Source organism: Bemisia tabaci, chromosome 6 (assembly GCF_918797505.1).
Source record: "Bemisia tabaci chromosome 6, PGI_BMITA_v3".
Lineage (NCBI taxonomy): Eukaryota > Metazoa > Arthropoda > Insecta > Hemiptera > Aleyrodidae > Bemisia > Bemisia tabaci.
The window spans coordinates 5,891,699-5,917,110 of NC_092798.1; the positions used below are offsets into that span (position 1 = coordinate 5,891,699).

The following is a 25,412-nucleotide window of genomic DNA, read 5'->3' on the forward strand; positions in this document are numbered from 1 at the left end:
TCGATAAAATATAAATTTACAGGGGAACACGTGAATATGACCCGTTTTTCTCCCAATTTTTTAGTGAATTTTATTCGAATTTTAATCTTAGTTATGTGAAAATATCAAAAAAAAATACTCAGAACTTTCCTGATATCACATTATTGAAAGGGAGAGGAATTTGGCAACGCCTGAATGTTCTTACGGCGTTCTTTCCTAGCACGATCGCGTTGCCCCAAGTATTTTAATCGCATTCTTTGCGGCCTTTTACAGACATCGGTCTTCATCAACGTAGCAGGAACCCCCGAGTCTAAAGCCGAGATGGAATGAGTGCAAGAGTCCTAAAAGGAGGTTTCTGGGATCGAATTCTGGTTGTGATAACAATTAAGTCGGTCCTTTACCGACGTACCGAGGTGCTATGTAAATTAGTACCTTTAAAGATTGATTCGGAACAGCTTTATGTATCGAATATTTGATTTATTTCTAAACATAGAAAGAGGTTATGTTATAGTTTGAATGAAATCCGACTTAATGTCCACGATCGGTTTTAATAGTATCCAAGATCCAAATAACGACATGAATTCTTTCACTACGCCGAATCGAAATTTAAATTTCCATGAATAAATTGATAAGCGCGCAAGCAACGTCAGTGCGAAAGTGTTCTAGTGAAAGAAATGACGATGAGACGAGAAATTTTGGTGAAAAAAGACATTTATACCCTTTTATCGCCGCGCGGGGTGCTTCTAGATTCTTTAGCTCGGGTCGTAACACATCAACTCTATTACAATCTGGAAGTCGCGTGAAAATACGTGCGAGAAATGTAGTTTTCCTTCAATGCGGCGGCTATGCAATATGGGCTACTTTGAAGTTGAAATAGTTGTATCGTGCAATTGGTTGCAGGCACCGCAAATGAGAAAGACGTAATAGGCGTCTCGTACGGTGGTACTGTTGTCGTATGTTAGAATTGTTAGAGTCAAATACGTCCAATTCTGAACGTTTGGTTGCGCGTGCAATACAAAATATACAAGAAAAAATTAAAGTTCTTTGGGAATCATTAAATTAGACACGGAACTACTCTAATATTTACAAAACACACGGTAAATTTTCCTTCAATATATATATTTTTTTCATAAATGTAACTGAGACTAATCCATGCAGATTGTGCAAATATTTCAAAATCATTAGTTGAAAAACACTGACTCAGCGAGTTTCAATATTAGAGCTTAACACAGAGCGGAGCAACGTGCTGCCATCGCGAAGATAACCTAAGGGGATACTGCACGCATTGCGCAATGCGTGAAGTATCTCTGTTAGGTTTGTAGGCGCCAGTGCGCGTTTTGCGCAATGCGTGAAGTATCCCTGTTAGGTTTGTAGGCGCCAGTGCGCGTTTTGCGCCGGCATGCAAGCCGCCGTTCCGCTCCGTGTTGGGCTCTAATATTTAAACTCACGGAGTCAGCGGTTCACAACTGATGATTTTCAAATGTTTGTCACACTGGTTGCCCGCCGCGCGCGCGGTCAACCAGTTCTTCTTTATTCAATTCATGCTCTTCCTTCTCTTCTTTTACTTCCTGTTCCCTTATTATTCTCTCTCCCTCTTCTCCTGATATTTATTGAGTTCTCAGCATAAATACGTTCAATTTGAATGATTTGTCATATATAGGGCACAAAATTCGTGTAATTTGTTCAGTAATAAGCCGTGAATGATCAATCATCGATTTTCCCCCACTTGAAACTATGACGAAGAATCGATTATCAAGGTGTTCGTTACAAACACCCTGTTCATCGATCCTTTTACGTAGGTTTAAATGACAGATCAATCCATGTATCGCAAAGCATGCCAAACCTCTGAAATTATTGACACGTTTCACTCTTTTTTTGGCAAATAAAATAACTAAACTTCTCATAGTATTTTTTGACCTTACTCGAATAAATTCAGGCATGATATAAAAGACACCTAAAGTACGAAATGTAGAGATCGTATTCGATACATCAAACGGGTGAGATTGTATCGATATCGATTGGTTCAAAACATAAACATAGCCTCAAAAGTAAATTCAGAAATCTGAGAGAACGGATCTTTTGAAACAGATTTTTTATTCTTTTGAGTACCAAATGCCAATGCAAAGTGAGATTGTCAGGAAATTTCTCATTTTCAGCTTTTCCAATTCAAATCCTTAAAGTTTGGTTTGAGGTTTATGTTCTATTGTTTTGAGCCAAACGATACATCGAACCGTTATCGAATACGGTCTAGTCTATCCAAGAGTCCCGTACATTTCGACTGTGTATCCTGCTGGGCTAAGGAAGAACGCCGTATCAACATTCGTGAGTTGCCAAATTTCCCTGGATAAAACATGTATTTGTGACAACATTCATGCATATTTTTCCTCGAGATTTTCAAATATTTTAGATTAAATTGCGAACAAAATTGTCTGAAAATTTTGGGGAACAAATGTTCACAATTTTCTCAGTAAATTCTGTTTTTATCGAAGGAAACTTGGCAGCGCCTGAAGGCTCATACGACGTTCTTCCTTAGCACGGCAGTATCGAGATGCGGCTCCAAGAGGCAAGACGATCAGTGAAGGGGCGGGGGGAGGGAGGGAGGAAGAAGAGGCGGACGCTTCTTGTCTCGGCTGAAGCTTTTCACATTTCACTTGTTCACTTACTCATACTTGGTGTGGCAGTCCTGACCCAGATTTCCCGACCGGGGGAGGGGGAGGGGGGTGTGTTTTCGCGGCGGACATCATCGGATTGGAGAAGAGCAATTTGGCGCGGAAAGTGAAATTGTCGGGGCGAGTAAACAAACGATGACATCGAAAACGCTCACGGGTGTTGCCGTATTGTTCTGCCGTCGGATTCCCGAATCGGGATCCTTTACGACCGCGCCGGGGAAAATCGGGATCGCCTTACCAATGCTCCCGTGCCAAGGAAAAGCGCCGTATGAGTCTTCGGCGATGCCAAATTTCCTTCGACAAATCACGAATTTTCCTGAAAATTCGAGAACATTTCTCTTCTAATTATTCACAGGATTTCGTTCGTAGTTTGATCTAAAAAGTCTGAAAATTTCAAGGAAAAATAATCACAACTTTCTTCACAAATGAATATTTTCTGAGAAGAAATTGGGCAACATTTCAATGCTCATACGGTGTTCTTCCTCAGCGCGGCATTATGGAAATAACCATTTTGACTGCGCTTAAAAATACAATTTTTCCGGACAATTCTTCATGCGGCAAGCACTGGGAAAAAAAACACATTGGATCTAGAGTCCAGACTCTTGAAAACATTGACAAGAAAAAAGACTCTTGATTCAATCAGATTTAAGCTTAAATTAAAAGGAAATCCGCTCAAATTAAGAGGCTTGGTTCTTGATTTAAGCTTAAATCTGATTGAATCAAGAGTCCTTTTTTTGTCGATGTTTTTAAGAGCCTGGGCTCTAGATCCAATGTGTTTTTTTTCCAGTGAGAGAAAAATCAATGAACGACTGGACAAGGTGCGAATTTAACATAATGATATCGGAGCTGCAGAGTGCAAAACCACGTACCTCCATCGCGGTGTTTCGAAAAGTCCGCTCCTATTTTAAATTTTTTAAAAAGAAACAAGCCAACTCATAGCTTGAAATTAATACAAAATATTCTGCCAATTGAGAAGAAAACTTTGAGGAAATTTTGAAAAAAATTACGTTAACTAGTTGTGCACAGAAAAAATGAAGTATGGCAAGGAGTCAGCAACGTCGGGAACGGAGATGCGTGGTTTCGCACTTAGGCCATCGATGTATGGACGTTTTTCTGTCAAACGGAACTATGTGCATTAAGACATGAGCATGCACAACAGGGCTCGCGTCATGATGCACATAGTTCCGTTTGACAGAAATACGTCCATACTATCTCATCAAAATCACACGTCGGCGCCATTGTTTTTTGCCATTGGATATCGACGGTTAAACTCCGAAACCACGTATCTCGGTTTGCGACGTTGCGGACTTCCTGCTACGCTTTATTTTTGAAATGGAAAAACGCTCAACGGCAAACACTGGAAAAAAAAACACATTGGATCTAGAGTCCAGACTCTTGAAAACATCGACAAGAAAAAATACTCTTGATTTAATCGGATTTTTTGCTTAAATCAAGAACCAAGCCTCTTAATTTGAGCGGATTTCCTTTTGATCCAAGCAAAAATCTGATTGAATCAAGAGTAATTTTTCTTGTCAATGTTTTCAAGAGTCTGCACTCAAGATCCGATGTGTTTTTTTTCCAGTGAATCTTAAAACCTGCCGTGATTTTCCTTCGCTCAGAGGTGCGAAGAAAATCCTGTGAAAACTTCAAGGAATGACGTTAATTCACTCTCGTTTTTTAAGAAATAATATAAGAGCGAAGATTTTTGAACCACCAAACAAGATACGTTGTTTAGAATTTTAATCGCTGGTTTTCGGTATGCTGCTTTTGTTCGACATCTTTCGTATTTTTCGGCACGACACACAGTGGTTCGAGTCAATTAGAGAGGTCGGACCTACAATTTTTGACTGAAACTGCAAAGTTTGATGTTTATTTGGTTACATTTGAAATTTCAAGGGATGCCCCTGGAAGAAACTTTTACGAGGAAACCAACGAAACCTCTTTTAGAACCTGAAAGTTTGTATAAATGGAGTTATAAGCGTTCAAGTTTCCAAAGTTTGTCCGATCTCTCCTATTGACATGATACACTGTTCGGCGAGAGAAGAGAGCTTATTCGAGAAAAAACGCTTGTTACACGACCAATAACACAACGGATACTAAAATTTTATTCCTATTCTGGAAACACCTCATAGTGTGGTGCACCCAGCCGTGCTATACTCGATTGGTGTCGTCGCATGCATCGACTGAAAATTACTCGTACGGAACTTTTGTCTATAAAAATTTACCGAGCGGTCAGTTGGTTGATTGTAAATTCTCGCAGTTAAACCACTACCGCAGAGTGGTGTATGAAAAGGGCATCGGTTATCAATTCAAACGCCTTTTTTAACGGGAATGCAGTCGTATTTTGATTCTCCAAAGAGCGCTAAAGCTGTTTACACAGGTGCATCTGCAGTGCTCCCAAAGTGCAGCGTAACATTCATGTTGCTCTTCATGAGGCACATCTGGTCGGTTTTGAACAGAATCAGCTCAACTGAACCCGACACCACTTGAATCCCTCTCTTGCTTCTTTTTTTTCAAACAGAGAGCGAAGCAAGATTCCTCCTGGAAATTTTGTAAGAATATTTTTCGTACTCTAGAAAAAGAAGGGTATCGATAAGGGCCGTTTTCGGGCCCACCGTACACGGAGAAAAAAACTTCGTCCGTGGGACCCGAAGTTTAGGTCATATGGATCTCTGAAGTTTTCGGATTGAGCATCTGAACACTATAGGTCCAGCTGCTGAGGTTTGGATCACACATCTGAAACTTCAGTTCTTACATCTGAAGTACTTCGGTTCTCACATCCGAAAAACTTCGGTTCTCACATCTGAAGTACTTCAGATGTAAGAACTGAAGTTTCAGATGTGTGATCCGAACCTCGACAGCTAGACCTAAAGTGTTCAGATGCTCAATCCAAAAACTTCAGAGATCCGTATGACCTAAACTTCGGGTCCCACGCACGAGGTTTTTTTCTCCGTGAAGCTGAATTTCCGCAACTCTACGATTTTTAACCCATTGAAAGTCTTTATTTTACTGTGTGAATCATGATTTTGACATTTCCGGTCTGTTACTGTTGCTCTACTCTCGGGTCTTATACTGGCCTAAACATGGATCTGAGAGCCGATTTTGGCGGTTTGCGGTCGAATCCCGGAAAATCAACATTTTTCGCCAAAAAGGGCCTTCAGATTCATGTTTAGGGCAGTATTAGATCTGAAAAAGATCGGAAATTACCAAATTATGATGCATTGCGTCAAATTTTGACTTCAAATGAGAGAGGCAATTTTAGAGATCAGAAGATTCACCTATATTGGGCCAAAAACGGTCCGTATCTTCCCGTAATATCCCTCCTTCATGGAGACTTTCAAGGAAGTACCCATGAGGGGCTTGGAGGCCAAGGCGTATGAGTGCAGTTTTTGCGATTTCAAGAAATACGTGTCTAAAGTTTCAAAATTACATGAAGCCTTATGGCAGAAAGAAACTTTAAACTCATTTTTTGCTTTAAAGGTGGATTGTAGTCGTGAATTTTTCACATAATATACTTTCAAACTAGTTTTAGTTGAGTTTATGAATATCTCAATTTTTCCAGAAACTGCACTTATGCGCCTTGTCCTCCAAGCCCCTTTAATGTTATGTTTTGTTGTGTGTGAAATATAAGAAGTGACCGGCAATTTTTCCATCGTTTTCTGCGCTAAATTCACCGAAAATCGCTCCAAAATTGATGCAAAACTTAAGTTCTTTTGTGTTCTATGTTCCCATCAACTGAGAGTAACACAAGAACCCCAATATTTTTCTCAGTGGACCATCATTCCGCCGGGAACTGCGTCGGATGAGTGGCGAGGCGTGGATGATCAACTATCCATATTTCCCCACTTGAAACTATTGTGAAGAATCGATTATTAAGGTGTTCGTTGCGAACACCCTGTATTTCGATTTTTTTTCATAGGTTCAAATGGCAGATCGATCGATGTATGGCAAAGCACTGCCACTGCGTCGGATAGACACGAACAGCGAATTCCGGGTTGCATCATCGAACTTTTTCGAAGTAGTTCTCCCCCACTCGTAAAACTCTTTAAAGGCTAATTGCATTCAAAGTGAACACCCTGTATATCGATATTTTTTCATAGGTTCAAATGGCAGATCAATCGATGTATTGCAAACACTGGAAAAAAAAAACACATCGGATCTAGAGTCCAGACTCTTAAAAACATTGACAAGAAAAAATACTCTTGATTCAATCAGATTTAATCTTAAATCAAGAACCAAGCCTCTTACTTTGAGCTGATTTCCTTTTGATGTAAGCTTAAATCTGATTGAATCAAGAGTCCTTTTTCTTGTCGATGTTTTCAAGAGTCTGGACTCTAGATCCAATGTGTTTTTTTTTCCCAGTGAAGCACGCCACGCCACTGCGTTGGATAGATTTCGAACAGCGAATTCCGGGTTGCATCATCGAACTTTTTCGAAGCAATTTCACCCCACTCGTGAAACTCCTCAAGCGCTAATTGCACTCAAAGTTAAGACGACTCCTAATTTTAGCCGGATCCTATTGCGGTGTTTAATGGACCGGGCGTTTCGGATTCGGGCCGGCAGATGGCAACACGGTCTCGAAATAGCGCGGCCGGATCGGAACACGGAATCGCCTCGATAAAGGAATATCAATGAGAGTAAATACTATCACTTGCTCCCATTAAATCTCCCGAACGAGACAACCCTGGCGCGAGCAATAAAAGCAGCTCAGAGTAAACAACAATCGCAAGTCGGATCTGCGTGCAGGTCGCAGCCAATCCGCACTCGGTTTCATTGTCAGGCCAAGAAGTGAAAACTAACGATTTTCCCGACCGAGTTTCCATTAGAACTTTTCCCTTGAATTCTGTTCCGGGTCGATACTGATTTTTGAAGTTGATAGACAGAGAAAACGAAAAAAAAAACGGAGCATTCCTATTGGCTGATACGTAGGCGGATCCAAGGGAGAGCGTAGGGAGCTAGGATAAATTCCATTTACTCTCTGTTAACTTGTAAATTGTAGCTCATTTTCTCTTTACGCCGCACAAATTGTCGCTCTTTTGTCGCAAGGACGTACCTCGATTTCCCCTTGAGCCCCAGAAAGCATGGATTTACATGTCAAACAGAGTTTATGTGGGGATTGAGGTACGCCCTTACCATAAAGAGGCAACGATATGAGCCAAAACTGCGTGCTAAGGAAGAACGCCGTATGAACATTCGAGAGTTGCCAAATTTCCTTTGATAAAACATGTATTTTTGACAACATTCATTCATATTTTTCCGATATCTTAGATTCAATTGCGTACAAAATCGTATGAAAATTTTGGAAAATGAAATTCGCACTTTTTCCCGTAAATTCGGTGTTTATCCCAGGAAACTTGGCAACGTCTGAAGGCTCATGCGGCGTTCTTCCTTAGCACGGCAGAAAAGAGAGTATGCAATATGCATATAGGAACTGGTCACGTGGAAAAATCTCGTTTACAGAACCGTTAAAAGACTTGTTTCATATAGGAGGAGCGGATATTGTTCCTAGAAGAATGCAGCCAACTGGAATACCGCGGTGCTAAGGGAAAACGCCGTATGAACATTCAAGAGTTGCCAAATTACCTTCGATAAAATGTTTATTTTTGAGGCAAGTTATGAATATTTTTCCTTGAAATTTTCAGGAACTTTAGGTGAAATTGCGAACAAAATTATATAAATTTTTTTTTTTTTTTTTTTTTTTTTTTTTAAAGAAATTTTATTTAAATATATCGTAACTACTACAAGTGTTTCTTGTATCTATCTACGTGGCTTAAAACTAAAACTTAACAAACTGCATTAATTTTATATGTTAACGTTAGATAATACTATGATTATCTAAAAGAACAGGAATTGTAAATTCTCTGCCTTCTTTCTTAAATGTATTATAACATAAAGGTTTTTAGTTTAACATAAAGGTTTTTAGTTTATAAAAAAAAAAAAAAAAAAAAAAAAAAAAAAAAAAAAAAAATTGGAAGAAAAATATTCATATGTTTACCAGGATTCGAGTTCTATCAAAGGGAATGTGGCAACGCCTGAAGGTTCATATCGACGGTGAAACTACCAAACCACGTATCTCGTTTGAGGTGTTTAAAAATCTACGCTCGCATTCCTTGAAATTTTCACAGAATTTTCTCCGCACGAAGAGGAAAAATCACAGAAATTTTCAAGACTGGACGTTGAGTAGTTTTTCATTTAAAAAATAAAGTATGACAGGAAGTCTGCGACGTCGCAAACCGAGATACGTGGTTTGGTAGTTTCACCGTCGATATGGCGTTTTCCCTTAGCACGGCAGAATAGCAAGGGCTTTCAACGAAGAAAAAAAGACATACAACGGGATCAATGAGGGTTGTAAGTCTTGCATGAGTTGCAGCAACCAGCAGTGGCGTTTATTAAAGCCCGACTTTTCCCGCAATCATAGACCCGCAACCTTTCAAGGAAATTCAAATTGCACTCCAATTTGATCGTTGTTTATTGAGCGTTCGAGGTTGTGTTTGTATGCACGGTGTTACAGGGTCAAACCGTCATATTACAGGAGTGTGCTTTGTAGGTCTAAATGAGACGTTTTTATTCCGTATTATCTTTTTCCCAAAGCGATCTAAGCTGGATTCATGGGCCCTAAGTTTTCGGAAAAATCATCGATTTTTCTAAAATATTGCGACGGTCATGGACCAAAACGCATGAAACATGCTAACCCTGTTGTCTGTCTTTTCACTCCTTACAGATTTTAGCGCTAAATACATTCATGGCTTCCTTCATATGGAACTTTCGAGTAATAGGTGAGTTTCAGAAGGTCTAGTAAGGGGATAATCAAGTTTTTTTACCCTCTAAGATCCCCTGGAATCCTCCCAAAATTTTGATATTTTTGAGGTCATGTATGAGTTTCAACGCTGAAAATTATATGGAATCGCAATTTTTCGCGTGTTTTCGAAGAAAAATCATCAGGAAAATCGGTTGTAGGTCAGGAAATTCCGAGTTGCGGCTAGCATTTTTGGACCGCATAGGTACGACATGAAGTTCAGCTTATGCCAGAGTGAAAGATTCGATTCAATTCCTCAAATATGTCGGTGTAAATAAAATCAAACGAGCGTTAAGTTACTCGTACAAAGTCAGGAAATTTCATTCAAAATATCAAGAAAAATCAGAATAATCCACAATGAAATTATAGTTGACACCCCATAACATCGGCAGCGGCATTTGTCTGTAGTGTTTACCGTGTCAGAAAGTTGGCTGCCTATCTGGGTCCTAAAAACTCCATATTTCGACTTGTTCGCAAGCTCCCCATATATATACTCTATTTAGCAGCATTATTACTCAATATAGCCAAAAGGAACGAAGCCACATCAGCTATTGCCAAATTTAACGGGGCAATTCAAATTTTTTACAAGAGAACGTTTGTGCAGGTGCCTTCGGAAACTTTAAGGAGTCTGCTTCGCACTAAGCAGAAAATTCACTGAAATTTGCTCGAAAATACTCACAACCGTTTTCATGTAGAGAATTAAATTGCTGAATTATTTTCGGCAATATACTGCCGTGCTAAAGAAGAACGCAATATGAGCCTTCAGACGTTGCCGAGTTTCCTTCGATAGACACAGAATTTACAGGGAAAACTGTAAATATTTTTCCCCAAAATTTTCAGACAATTTTATACGCAATCTAATCTAAAATATCTGAAAATTTCAAGGGAAAATATGCTTAAATTGCGTCAAAAATACATGTGTCGTTAAGGAACATTTTGCAACTCTCGAATGTTCATACGGCGTTCTTGGTTATGGCCTGGTTACACGCTCAAATTTCCGTCAAATTCCGATCCTAATGATGACCAAGATGGCGGTCGAGAGTTATCTAGATTGATGAGTAAAATTAATTAAAACAGCGTGTTGATTGAAATAAGCATGAAATAAGCACGGTTGTGTGGAAATCAGATGAAGGATGAGCCCCACAGTTCCATCATCTACCATCAAATTTTTGCAGGCCGCAGAAATTTGATGGTAGATGGTGCGCACCAGTTACCATTTGACCGGAATTTGACGGAAATTTGATCGTGAAACCAGGCCATTACTGCTCACGCGGTCCATTTTACAATGGAGAGGAGTATGGGCGGGCGATCTCCGGTGCGAGACCTCGCTGGCCGCGCCGTTGTAAATATCGATTACGGGACCCGCAACACACCGCGCCGTGACCGTAGGCAAAAGGCGTGGATTTCGACCCACGAGCACGACGGAGCCCCCGGAACCGTCCCTCTCCTTCGCTCTGTCCCGTCCCTTCCGCCGCGCTGCTGACACGCAGAGCAATAAAAGACGGAGTGGCCCGGCGTTCGGGCATCTCCTGATCCCTTTTTAATATATGGGCTTAAACGGAGCCAAAGAGAGACGCAGTATTTATTACGTCCGCCCCCGCGGCTCCCGCGTCAACGCCCCCTGTTGCCGGATCCCCGGAAAAATGGACAATTTATGACAGCGTGAATTGGGGGGTGGAGGGTCGGAAGGTGGGGGAGGACTCCAGCAGAAGTGAGTGTTGAGTTACTTCCAGACGGGTGTCAAGTTCTTAAAAAATCATTGAAAGCCTGAAGATGCCTGGGAATTTTGCGTAACCCTAAGAAGTCAACCCCCAAAATCAACCCGGGAAAAACGGAAAATTTAAAACCGGGTAAGTTACGTGACGTATTGGGGGTGAAAACTCAGAAGGTGGGGGAGGACTCCAGCAGAAGTGAGTGTTGAGTTACTTCCAGACGGGTGCCAAGTTCTTAAAAAGTCATTGAAAGCCTGGAGAAGCCTGGGAATTTTGCGTGACCCTATAAAGTCAACCCCCAAAATCAACCCGGGAAAAACGGAAAATTTAAAACCGGGCAAGTTACGTGACGTATTGGGGGTGAAAACTCAGAAGGTGGGGGAGGACTCCAGCAGAAGTGAGTGTTGAGTTACTTCCAGACGGGTGCCAAGTTCTTAAAAAGTCATTGAAAGCCTGGAGAAGCCTGGGAATTTTGCGTGACCCTATAAAGTCAACCCCCAAAATCAATCCGGGAAAAACGGAAAATGTATTAACCGAGTAAATTACGAAACGTGTTGGTAGGGTGGGGGTGTGGAAGTTGGGGGATGACCGCAGAAAATGTGTGAGTTTAGTTACTTGTACACGGGTGTAAAGTCATTGAAAACGACAAGTCTGGGTATTTTGCCCAACCCTGAAAAGTCAACCCCCAAAATCAACCCGGGAAAAATGGAAAATTTAAAACCGGGTAAATTACGTGACGTATTGGGGGTGGAAGCTCAGAAGGTAGGGGAGGGCTCCAACAGAAGTGTCAGATGAAGTCACTAGGCAGTTCATATAATCGAAGCTTTTCCCGGAATGTTCAGCTATTTTCGGAATTTTCTTGGAATTCCAGGATTTTGCGGCAGATGAATCAATTATTCCATCAATTTCGATGATTTTTTGCTATCCAATTTGACGATCTTTGGAACTAAATCCGGGCGTATTCCGGAATTTTCCCCCAAAAATTTTCTCGGAACTTCGGGAAAATTGAATTAATAAAGGGAGCCCCGAAATCCTTGGTAAAATAAATGGCAGCACTGCCGAAAATCCAATATGACCCATCAAGCGTGCAGATTGCTGAAGTCACATAATGATTAAACTTGAGCCGCTAAGTGTTCGGAGCCTCCGTAACTTTGACAGATCATCAAACTTTCGGCATGCCTCCTTACAAGTTCATTTTCGTCGAAAATATTGCAATCAGACCCTCCTGAGAATCTCGAATCCGCCGTATGTAAAATGTACGGTGTGTATCTTCGTTTTCATCTCATTCCAAGCTGTTTCTTTTGTTTTTAACTTAACAATTAATAGTTCCTTCAAGGTATTCTTGTAAATTTTGATCCAATTCTGTGTCAATATTCATCAAACCTCCATCTTGCAGAATGATAATTCTTTTGAGGATCCTCAAACAAGTTTCTCCTGTTACATGTTTATTGAGCCTGTGGTTTATCCCTTCTCTAATGTTGTTTTTTTCTTTTTTGTTCGCAGAATTATCCACGAGAGTGGGTTCACGCCCGAGGATTTCAAACAGTACCGACCCGTAGTATATAGTAATACAATCCAATCTTTAGTCGCTATTTTACGTTCAATGCCCATACTAGGCATATCATTTGCCAACAGTGAAAGGGAGGTGAGTACCATCAACTTATATTTTACTTTGTATCATTTACGTTCTCTTATTCTGCAGGGCTAAGGAAGCACGCCGTATAAGCTTTCAGGCGTTGCCAATTTTCCTTAAATAAACCTCGGATTTCCAGGAAAATTTGTGAATATCTCTCTTCCGATTTTTCAGAGGATTTCGTTCGTAATTAGATCCAAAGAGTCTGAAAATTCCAAGGAAAAATATCCTTAACTTTCTTCAATTATAAATATTTTCTGAGAGGAAAGGCAACATTCGAATGCTCATTCGAAGTTTTTATTTCCTCCGTTTACTCTTATGGAAAACAATCGATTGTGGGCGAGTGAGAAGGGACTTTATCTAAAATCGATATTTTCAGTGGATATAAATGGAGAAAAAACAGTGATGCCTGTTTCGTCACGGAAAGTGGCCCAACGAGTCCACTTGTGCGCCTTCAAAATAGGAAGGTCGGCAATTTCTCGGCCTAGGCGTTCGATGATTTGTATCCTGTTCGCCGTGAAATTATGTTGCTGTAATCTATTTCAAGTCATGGCAAATTGAGCAAGCCGTCGTTTTGCAGTAATCAGTGTTTGTCGAGTCATTTTCGAACGGTCCTCATCAATGAGGCCACATCTTAGCCATCATATTTATCGATAAATGTCGTTCGACAAAAAATCAATAATCGACCCGCAGGAAACCTGATTTATGAAAGAGCGGAGTTCACTCCTAGGAAAGAATTCATCCCGCTCCGTAATCATACCATTCGAGTTTTCTGCGTGCTGATCATTGAAATTGATAGGCAAAGCTATAGACAAAGGAAACATGGAGCGACTCTGTTGGTGGAAGCGGGTGGTTGCAATGGATTAAGGAGGTAGTAGACTAACTAACGATAAGTTACGAAGTACCCCATAGTCGGTCCATCATGTCCCCTTAGGCAATAAGAATTACCCGTTTCAACCAGTAGGATCGCTCCATTTGCCCTTTGTCTCCATTGTGTGTCGCTTTGTCTATCGATTTCAACCCTCAGCCCGTTGCGATCGAAACGGGGTCTGGAAAATGCTTGTTCAGTCCCCAGAAAATGACAAAAATTGTCCTAAACACCGGCATTTTCAAATTTTCCCGCCAGCCGCGGCGGCGCGGTATAACCAGGAATAAAAAAATCGAAGTAGTGTTGCTTGGTTTTTCGTATGGTTTCATCGGTTCAACATGACTTGTAAAACTAGTTACCTACATAAAATACGCCTTTTAACGCTCTAACTAGCTCCGATTCTCTTACTATTTCGGGAAAGAAAGTCTCCGATTTTATCGAAAAAACTCCCCTAAAAGTCCCCGATTTTGGATTTTCATAACCCTTAGACACCCTGACTTCCGGTCTCTCTCGGAGATTTTTAGTAGTGTCATCAGGGTCATCGATTACCCTATTTTCAGCTCCCAAGCGCGGAGTGTGAAATCGGCTTTTGCCCGTAAAAGCAGCCTCAGGATGGATTTTCATTCCAAGTTGAGGCGATAGCTAAATTTGAAAAGCGCTCCTGAGTTCTTCGCTCCTGTGACGTAATGGCGCGTCTCCATTTTCACATGAGTCCCAGAAAGCATGGATTTATACGCAGAACAGGTCTCACGTGAAAATCTAGGTACGCCCTTGCGTCGCGTCGGAGGGACGACGAGTTATACGCAGACAGCTTCAACCGGATTAAGCGTTGCCTAATTTCTCATTTTATTTTCTTTAGAGCAGAAAACCAGCAACATTCTGACGTGAAATTGTGTGCCTACGATTTTTGTATTCCAGGAAAAATTCGAAGGAAGTTTCACGGCTCGGTTTTTGGTAGTTAAAGAGGATAGGGGAAAATCATCGTTTCCCTCACGAAGGAACGTAATTCCATTTCAATTTTGCCAAATTTCCTCTCGCCAATTGCACAGTAAGTGGGAGAATCTTGGGCATTTCCAACTGAAAGTTTCATTGATTTTTCCTCAGATTTCATGCAAAAATCAGAAAAATTTTGGACAAAAATTGCACAGGTGCATCCTTGGAAAAAATTGAATTGTTCGAGTCAATTTTGCAACCTTGGAATGGAGTTGAGCTTCGGTCTTTCGTTCAGGAAACGACGAAATATGGGCAAGAAAAATGCAGAATACTTGGACTACATTTTGCAATTAAGAACTATAAATTTCTGCCCGGTTTAAAAACAACGTATGTGTCATTAGTTTCCCTACGCTTATACGTGTTTTTTTACAGATGAGTTAGAATTTGTAGCTCCAAATTGCAAAATGCAGTACAATCGAAGTTATGCCAGATGGATGAAAAGACCATAGCCATCACCCCCACACACTTTTTCTTCTCTCCCTCTTTTCTCCCCTTTCCTTCTTTATTGATCCTTTTTATGATTATTCCTGCTGGATCCAACACTACAGGGAAACTAATGGTTCTACAGACTATACATTGTTTTTAAACTCAGCCAGAAACTGTGAATTCTCAACCGATCCACACGAGTCGAAAGGCGTGTCCCTCTTTGCGATAGATCGATTGACCCGTCATCTAAATCCATGGAAAAGGATCGGTTATCCGGGCGTTCGCAAATAACACCTAAACAATCGATCCTCTACCACGGTTTCAAACGGGACGATATCGATAGTCGACAGGGACATCTGGGCACGGGCGGGGTCGCGCATTTTCGCGCTCGGCGATTCAATTATTCAGGGGGACCCGCGGGACTCGAACCCGGAACCCGGAGGACGGGGAGCGCAGCGCGGCCAGCGGCGGGTCAACGAACCTGGCGCTGCGGCCGCGACAAGAAAGAAACGCGCTGAAACGCAGCGGGAGTCAATCGATACTGTTCCCGCTGAGTCGTTTCGTTTTTATTTCCCCCGGAGGCCCGCCAGGTTTTTGATCCTCCGGCTCGATTCTCGAATCGATATCGAACGACCTCGATCGATATATTGCATCGCCTGGATAGGGATCTATCGATCAGTATCGTTCGATAACTATTCGACAATCGATGGATACCCACTTGGCCAGCCCCAACCTTGAGATTAGAGTTTTTGATCCTGCGGCTCGATTCTCGAATCTATATCGAATGACCTAGATCGATATATTGCATTGCCTGGATAGGGATCTATCGATCGGTATCGTTCGATAACTATTCGACAATCGATGGATACCCACTTGGCCGGCCCCAACCTTGAGATTAGATAAAGAGAGCCGGCAATTGAGTGCTCGGTGACAGAAGAGGCGACCGGTCAATCGCACGTGTCCCCGGGTCGCAACCCTGCTTTCGCTCCGTTTAAATCCGTTAAAAATATCGGTTTGAGGTGAGGCAAGGTGTCCCAACGGAAATCGATAGTTTTACATGTATTCAAACGGAAGGATAACGGTGTTGCCAAATTTTAAGACCCTCTGAGGGATAATTGTGCGGGGTTTCAAATAGATCGTATTCGATACATAAAATTGGTGAGATTGTATCGACATCGATTGGTTCAAAACATAAACATAGCCTTAAAAGTCAATTCAGAAATCGGAGGGAACGGGTCTTTTGTAACAGATGTTTTATTCTTTTGAGTACCAAATGCCAATGCAAAGTGAAATTGTTAGGAATTTTCTCATTTTCAGCTTTTCCAACTTCAATCCCAACAGTGTGGTTTGAGGTTATCTTCTATTGTTTTGAACCAAACGATACATCGAACCATTATCGAATACGGTCTATAGGAAATGTCTCCGCCTGCGAATGTGATGATTTCCACTCGCTCGGAAGTATCGACCACCAATAGATGATCCGACGCGGGGACAGGGGACACGTAGTGGCGATGCTTTTTAGTTGGCAAAACTACTCTTGCTCCATTTACACCCATAAAAAATATCGATACGATGAGGCAGCCTGCCTCGATGTTTTTCAGATTTCTTTCATGATGACCAGTGGCGAGGTATAAGTGATCGATTTTCGATTTTTCTCCATTTGAAGCTGTGGTAAAGAATCGATTATTGGAGTGTTCGTTGCGAATACCCTGTTTGTCGATCCTTTTCCGTAGGTTTAAATAGCAGATCAATCGATTTATAGCAAAGCACGCCACGCCACTGTGATGACGGACGATCAAAGAAGGGTTTTTGGCGGTCTGAAAAACCTTGTAAGTCGAGGAAAGTCGGGGAATTGACGACAACCTGGAAAAGTCCGGGAAAGTCAGGAAATTTTGTGAGAAGCATTTAACAGAGGTCAGCAAAATCGTCATCAGCGCCTGTCAAAAATGTCGTTTCAAATGGGTCCCATTTTTGGCTTTTTCAGAATGATGTTTCCACTATCTACTTTGCAATTTAAGGTTGAAAAAAATCTGAAAAATTCCTTGGACCTCAGTTCCGAAACCGCGCCGAGCCTCGTACCATCAAAAAATGAACCGAAAAAAGTGGGTACACTGGAAAAAAACCACATTGGATCTAGAGTCCAGACTCTTAAAAACATCGACAAGAAAAAGTACTCTTGATTCAATCAGAATCTAGCTTAAATCAAGAACCAAGCCTCTTAATCTAAACGGATTTCGTTTTGATTCAAGCAAAAATCCGATTGAATCAAGAGTAATTTTTCTTGTCAATGTTTTCAAGAGTCTGGACTCTAGATCCAATGTGTTTTTTTTTTTTTTTTTTTTTTCCAGTGTGCGCCATGGCACGCTGCGGCGCGGAGGGCGGCCGACCAGCGCAGAGCGCGTTTTGCGCAATGCGTGAAGTATCCCTGTTAGGTTTGTAGGCGCCAGTGCGCGTTTTGCGCAATGCGTGAAGTATCCCTGTTAGGTTTGTAGGCGCCAGTGCGCGTTTTGCGCCGGCTCTAGATTCAATGTGTTTTTTTTTTTCCAGTGTACCCCTGACCTTGGACGTATTAATGCTGAAAAAGGAACTGTGTTGCCCGTAAACCCTGAGCACGTAGTTCCTTTTAGGAATAGTACTTCCAATTTAGGGGTTCGTTTAATATGAAATTATCTCCCCGCAAAATTCCCCGCTTTATGACCGCTACCAAGTTCGAAAGCTCCGATCAGATCGGACGGATTCCAAGAGTGCCATGTTAAAAATTGGGAGAGGGGGTTGCAGTGCAGGGGGGGGGGGGCCTTCTGCGCTCGAGCGAGCACGCCATATCGATGCGGGGGCAGCGCAAAAAAAAAAGAAAAATAGCGTGCTTCCCCGAAAGGGGCTCCCGGAATAGCCGTGTCCTTGCAACTTGCGCCCTTAAAAAGTTTCGTCAAAACTTGGGAGTTATTGTCACGGACCCTGCCAGGAACCGCCGTTGCCGCTCCGCGTGTAATTACACTCTTTTTCCCGCCGAGACGCAATACGCGACCCGGCAGCGGGCTGATTATCGAAATTGATAGACAAAGCGATAGACAAAGGAGACATAGGGAGTAAGCACCGGGAAAAAAACACATTGAATCTAGAGTCCAGACTCTTGAAAACATTGACAAGAAAAAATCTTCTCGATTCAATCGGATTTTTGCTTGAATCAAAACGGGATCCGCTTAAATTAAGAGGCTTGGTTCTTGATTTAAGCTAGATTCTGATTGAATCAAGAGTACTTTTTCTTGTGGATGTTTTTAAGAGTCTGGACTCTAGATCCAATGTGTTTTTTTTCCAGTGTGGGGCGATTCTATATTGGTTCAGGATGCGTACAAGTCCGGAATTTCCGGAAAGTCCGGGAATAGTACTGATTTTTTATGGGCGGGAAAGCACTGAAAAAGTGCGGAAATTTCTCCAGATGTCTGGAATATTTTTCATTTTTCGTCATTTTTGTCGCAGTTTGAACGAGCAATTCAAATTTTTGAAATTTTTCGAATTTCGTCAAATGGAGGCACTGAAAAAGTACTGGATTTGTTGAGAAGGTACTGAATTTTTGGGGATAGCACTGAAAAAGTGCTGTAAAAGTACTGATTATTGGCCAGACTATTTTAGTAGACACTGGTTGAAATTGGTGGTGGTTGTAGACTGAGGGGGACTCGATGGACTAACTATAGGGTCTCTTGCATGTGTTGCTGTTAATTAGTCTATTACCTGCTTTGTCCATTGTAACCACCCTCTTCTACGAATGGGGTTGCTTTATTTCCCCTTTGTCTTCTTTGTCTATTGCTTTGTCTATCAATTTTAATAATCAGCCCGCAGGGTAGCTAGACCGCGGTTCTGTTATTTGTCCCCCCTCCCTCTAAATTTTCACGGAAGACATAATGTTAACAGATTAAATGGGGTTTATGCTTTTCCAGTTTGAACACCTGCAAATATCACCCAAGGTTGCATTAAACTCCAAAGTCGTTTAGGTGTTTTTAACATTTCTTCAATGCGATCCCTGTTTGAACGACATTTGGCATTAAGACCACTTCTGCAAAACCGTTACCCCTGCTGGAGGTCACCCCAGAGGCTATTTCAATTTAAATCTCCTATTAAGCAGAACTTCTTACGTAAAACTACCCCCTAGAGACAATACGTTATAGAGATCCTGCACAAACCATCTAAGAAATGTAATTGGGTTCGGCGGAAGGTTAGCTCGGAGCTCCATGCTAGTTTTAGCCTATAATGATGAATGGTGAACAATTTGTCAAGAATAAAATCGCATTGAATTCGCCTCATGATGATTGATGAGTGTCGGGGTGAGGATTTTGGTAGGCGCGTTTTTGCAAATTTAATTCGGATCAATAAACAAACTGCTCAACTCTTGGGCCATCATTGGGCGAATCTATTTTTTGATTACGCCAAACTCAGCTCTTGAATTCAACCAAAATTATTCCGTTAAACAGATAATAATTTTTTAAGAAAAAAGGTCTGACTTGTTTCCTTCCCTTACCTGTTTTGCTTCTGATTTGCTTACGTCACATTTGTTTTTTATGCCAAATCGCTTTTTTGCTTAATCTGTTCCGATTGGACTCTCCTGGACTTTCTGGACATTTTCTGACTCATTTATAAAAATGCCAATTTGTATGAGGAAACTAATGGCACAAATGTTGTTTTTAATATGATTCAGAAATATCGGTTCCTTTTTGAAAAATGCAGTCCAAATTATGGCAGAAGGACGAGTGAAGACTTTAGCCCGAGCTCCTTCATCCCACGGAATGTCACCTGAAATGCATTTTGCATAGTATCCGATTCATTTTAGAAACAGCATATGTGCAACTAGCCCCCCCCCCCCCCCAATGTAGATATGTGCTCTTAAAATGATCTAGAATTTGCAGTTCCCTATTGCAAATTGCTGTCCTTTTAATGAGGTGGGCGAAATGTGTGGCTAAATTTGGCAACACTGCCGGTAATTCAGCTGTGCGGCAATCGCTCTTGACTTTCACCCAGATCCAGTGATTATCTTTTCACTTTGGATTCTGTTGCGGTCTCCCTTGGGTGCTACCCTCTGAACATGCTTTCCCAGACCCAAGAATTGTTCGTTCTTAATTTGACTTCATTTTGCAAGTAGGGATTATAATACCTGGCTCATCCGTAAAAACACTTATGCACATAGGATCACTAATGGTGCATGCGTTGTTTATAAAATGAGCCAGAAATCTTAGTTCCAAATTGAAAGATATCTGTCCAATTGAACGGATTTAACCAGATTCACCCTATTTGCATTTCACATCGCCTAATTCCTTGTCGTGTTATGTTTTTCTGACAGAAATCGAAATAACATAAAGTTTTGTAATTTTTTTCTAACTTCGCAGTGCTGCAATCAACCCAGAAAGTAAATCTGGGGATCGAACCGAAAAAGTAAACTATCTTCTGCCGTTTCAAGCTTTCTAGCGATGAGCTTTTTTTGTGCGGCGTGATGTTTATGTTCAAGACGAATGATGGGAATATCACACGGCGAAAAAGATGCGATCATTGTGCTTCCATATCGTAAAATTCCCTACCAGCCAATTTGAAGGCGCGCTGTGCTGCGGGCTGATTATTGAAATTGATAGACAAAACGATAGACAAAGAAGACATAGGGAGTATTGAAAAATCTTATTGGTTGATATGTGTGGTTCCTATTGACTACGGGAGAAAATGATGGACAAACCGTCTGGTTCCTCGTGGGTTGCCGTTTGTTAGTCTATTACCTACCGCCTTTGTCCATTGCAACCACTCGCTTTCCACCAATATGTCCCCTCCATGTCCCTTTTGTCTTCTTTGTCTATAGCTTTGTCTATCAATTTTAATAATCGGCCCGCAGCTGTCTCAGCCTCTCAGCGGAGCCACTGGGTTCTTTAAAATGAGATCGTTGATTTTTGGAGCCAACTAAATTTCGGGACTTAGGTTGTTACTGACTCTCTTCGGAAACACGGCTGTGCTATGAACTACTCTGGAACAACCCTGCTCCTCTCAGGAATGAGCCGCAACTTGTGTTGAGCTCTGTGCAAAATGAGATACAATTCAACGTGCTTCATCTATGTCATGGAATTGCCTACCTATCAGTTTTGAAGGGTATCAACCATCAATCTTAATTCTCCTGTTAGTTTATTCAGTTTTCAAAATGAAGTGGTTGAATTTTTAAGAAAGTTTAGTTTCGAACTTTTGTGCGTCACCGACTCTCCATTATCAAGGATGTGTTGTTACGAGGGGCGTTCAATAAGTAAGTATCCCCCCTCTCTAAAATCCATAAGAATGGACCAATTTTAAAAAAAACTTGGGCTCAAAATCTTCCTTAGGATATTTTGAGTTCAACAAAACAAACCGCAACAAAATCGGACCATGTGCGGCCGAACGCGAGCCGTTTGAACGCGCCGAGGTGCTCGACGCTCCCGCCGAATCTGCGAGGATTTGAAGTCCGCTACAGGAGAAGAGCTTCTCTGCCAAAGCCTCGGTCGTTCATCACTGACGAAAAATCAAAGAAATTTTTGTAGAATAAGGGGCTTACCTCACTTCTCCACATAACCAGCTCGATCCAAGCAAGTCTGATACTGAGACTAAGACTAAGAGAACAGCTTTTGGATGCCTCGTGCGTGGAAGTCTTTCAGCTGACCGCGGATGAAAGAGTGGACGGCTTGTTTGACCTCTTCCACTGATTCAAAATTAACTCCTCCGGGTTCAGATTTCAGGAACGGGAATAAATGGCAAACCAGACCACCATTTATTCCCGTTCCTGAAATCTGAACTCGGAGGAGTTAATTTTGAATCAGTGGAAGAGGTCAAACAAGCCGTCCACTCTTTCATCCGCGGTCAGCTGAAAGACTTCCACGCACGAGGCATCCAAAAGCTGTTCTCTTAGTCTTAGTCTCAGTATCAGACTTGCTTGGATCGAGCTGGTTATGTGGAGAAGTGAGGTAAGCCCCTTATTCTACAAAAATTTCTTTGATTTTTCGTCAGTGATGAACGACTGAGGCTTTGGCAGAGAAGCTCTTCTCCTGTAGCGTAGCGGACTTCAAATCCTCGCAGATTCGGCGGGAGCGTCGAGCACCTCGGCGCGTTCAAACGGCTCGCGTTCGGCCGCACATGGTCCGATTTTGTTGCGGTTTGTTTTGTTGAACTCAAAATATCCTAAGGAAGATTTTGAGCCCAAGTTTTTTTTAAAATTGGTCCATTCTTATGGATTTTAGAGAGGGGGGATACTTACTTATTGAACGCCCCTCGTAACTGCCCCCCTTAACTATCCCCGCTTCGCCTTCTTAGCGGGTTGATTATTGAAATTGATTGGCTAAGCGATAGGCAAAGGGAAAATAGAGAGATCCCGTTGGTCGGAACGGGTAGTTACTTAAACTGGGAATCTGTCCTTCTGTCGCTCAGAAGCGACTAGGGTTTATGTCATTGCATGCACCTGAGCCGAAATTATTGACCTCTGGAGTGGCATATTTACATCAGAAAGTTAAAGTTCATCATCAGTGCATGAGTTCCTGAAAATCAAGGAAAAATCTGGAAATGAGCTCGGTCTGGAACGCTAAACGCCAGGATGGAATGGTTTTCTAAGTCTAAAGCTCTATCTATCAATTTGAATAATCAGCCGGCAGTGGTGGAAGGGTTTGAGCCGCAACTCGTGTTGAGCTCAGTGCGGTCCAGCGACGGCGAGGGAAATATACCGACCCCACCGGTTTCGGGAACCGGAGGGATTTTAGGCTTTCGAACAATGTCAGCACTGCAGTAAAACTCGGGCGGCGTTGCCGGCTCGGTCCGTCTGGCGAGGGGGCCGGCGCGGAAAAGGAGGAGTTTGCCGAGCATTATCCGGGCAGTGCGTAAGTATTCAACTGTTGAAGCCCTTAATCCCCGGGGCTAAAGCTCAGGTGTTGAATGAACAGACTCGGGCTGTTTAATCGGTGGAGAATCCTTACAAACGCCGCCACTCGTTTGCCAAACCACGCCCGGAATCTTCGCATTTCGTTACAGTGGCACCCGGGCTGCACGGTGGGGGTGGGAACAAGGCTGCTGTCGCTGCCGTGCTAAGGAAAAACGCCGTATGAACCTTCAGGCGTTACCAAATTTTCTTCGAAAAATCACTAATTTTCAAGATAATTTGTGAATATTTTTCTTCCAATTTCTCGGGAAATTCAGTTTGTAATTTGATCGAAAATATCTGAAAGTTTCAAAGAAAAATATTGACAACTGTCTTCAAAAATGAATATTTTCCGAGGAAAAATTTGGCAACTCTCGAATGTTCATACGGCGTTTTTCCTTAGCACGGCAGTGTGGTGGTGAAGAGAGAAGTGACTCTTGAATTTTCGAAATCGGGTTTCCTTCAAAATTCGACTTATCTAGTCCAGAAAAGATAAGATACGATAAGATACGATAAGATAAGATAAGATGAGATAAGATAATGCTTTATTTGATTTTAGAGCACATTGGCTTTGGTTAGTTAGTCAATTAATTACAACGATCAGCAACTAGGCTATTCACGACGGAGACCAGGAAATTATCCTATATTTTGAGATTTATTGTTTCAAGAGCTTTTGGTAGTTAATTTGGGATAATGTAGGAAGATTTACTTGTTTAAAGAGCTTTCTGTAGTTACTTTTGAGTCATTAGAACTTAAGGGATGGGTGTGAAGGGGGGGGGGGTGCAAACTTCCGACATGCGCTTCGCGCTCTTTAACGAGACATTTCCCTGACGATTTGGAACTTAAGTCGTAATTCGGAAATTCAAAGACAATTGAATCAGTGAGAACGAAAATATACCAAATTCAAAATATAAAAATGTTACGGAGAAGCAAAATACTGCAAAGTTGATGAAGAAGTAACCACAAGATAATGTGACGCGAACATTATGTGTGTGATCATTAGACACGTATTAAACCATGCTCCAAGTCTTTCCCTCCAAAAAGTTGTGTCTAGTAGTAACTTCTTCCCCTACCGTACCGTAATTTACCTTCTTCATTTTTCTCTCGAACATTTTCATTTTTCGACGTTGGCATGTTTTCATTCTCACTCATTTGATTATTATAATGATCAGCACAGTAGTTGGAACAGCGCTCAGAGACGCACGATGGATCGAGTCAATTAAAGAGGTCGGACATGAAATTTTTTACCAAAACTGCAAATTTTTATGTTTATTTCGTCACATTTTAAACTTTAAGGGCAGCTCTTATAAGAGAAAATTTTACAGTTAAACCAATGAAAACATTTTAGAACCTCAAAGATTTGTATAACGGAGTTAGAAGCGTCTAAAGTTTCCAAATTTTGTCCGACCTCTCCTATTGACTCGATCCACTGTGCGACGGTGATCAGACCGAATGTGCGCCTTTAAAACCGGCGAGTAGGCAATTTCACGACACAGGAGCACGTTGATTTGTATCTCTTTCGCCGTCCACTTTTCACACTATTTCAAGCTTTTTGAAGAGAGGAAGAGTATGAAGATTTGAGAATTCGAACAGGTGTCAAATTTTGATCGGTTTCCCCCCTTCTGATTGTATAAACCGCACCAAGCTCGTATATTACACTGGGAAAAAAACACATTGGATCTAGAGTCCAGACTTTTAAAAACATCGACGAGAAAAAATACTCTTGATTCAATCCGATTTAAGCTTAAATCAAGAACCAAGCCTCTTAATTTGAGCGGATTTCCTTTTGATTTAAGCTTAAATCTAATTTAATCAAGAGTCCTTTTTCTTGTCAATGTTTTCAAGAGTCTGGTTTCTAGATCCAATGTCTTTTTTCCCCAGTGTATGACAGTTTACAAATCCTGATTTTACAAATCCTGGGTTGAATTAGTCTTGCACATGTTTACTTTTCAAGTTTCGTTTGCATCATGAGTCATGTAAATTTATTCAATCCCAAGTGAAACGTTTCTGTCTTTAATTTTAATCAATGTAAAAAAAATAATATGAGTATCAATTTCATTAATTTTAGTATTTTGGTTGACTTGAAAATTTAACTAAAAACCAAGGACTTGTAAGTCCATTTGAACAGTTCTGAATCAATTTCCTCAAAAATTAATTTTAGCTTCAAACTTACTATGCTCTTCAGTAACATGACACCGATCTATTTAGTGTTTAAAGATAGGTCACGCTTCTTTCACTCATCAATATCTCGTTAAGACCCCAACTTATCTCCATTGATGTGCCCCTTTTCGTTCGTCGTGTTCTAATGTCCGGTCCAAATTACGAGCAATTTAGATTCAAAATTTTCCCACCACTTTTTGATCTCAATACCGTACCATCAAAATATTTTGATCAAACCCCTTCTTTCTTCAATCAAATTATTCTTCAGATTCGCTTTTC

At 41.4% G+C, this 25,412-nt stretch overlaps 1 protein-coding gene across 1 annotated transcript in view; it reads left to right on the plus strand.

Moving 5' to 3' along the window:
- Galphao (G protein alpha o subunit) overlaps window positions 1-25,412 on the plus strand; it is a 131,177-nt gene that overhangs the window by 68,893 nt on the left and 36,872 nt on the right. Inside the window, exon 3 of the mRNA XM_019053553.2 lies at window positions 12,660-12,801. Within this exon, the coding sequence (XP_018909098.1) occupies window positions 12,660-12,801 (142 nt within the window). The remainder of the gene's footprint in view (window positions 1-12,659; window positions 12,802-25,412) is intronic.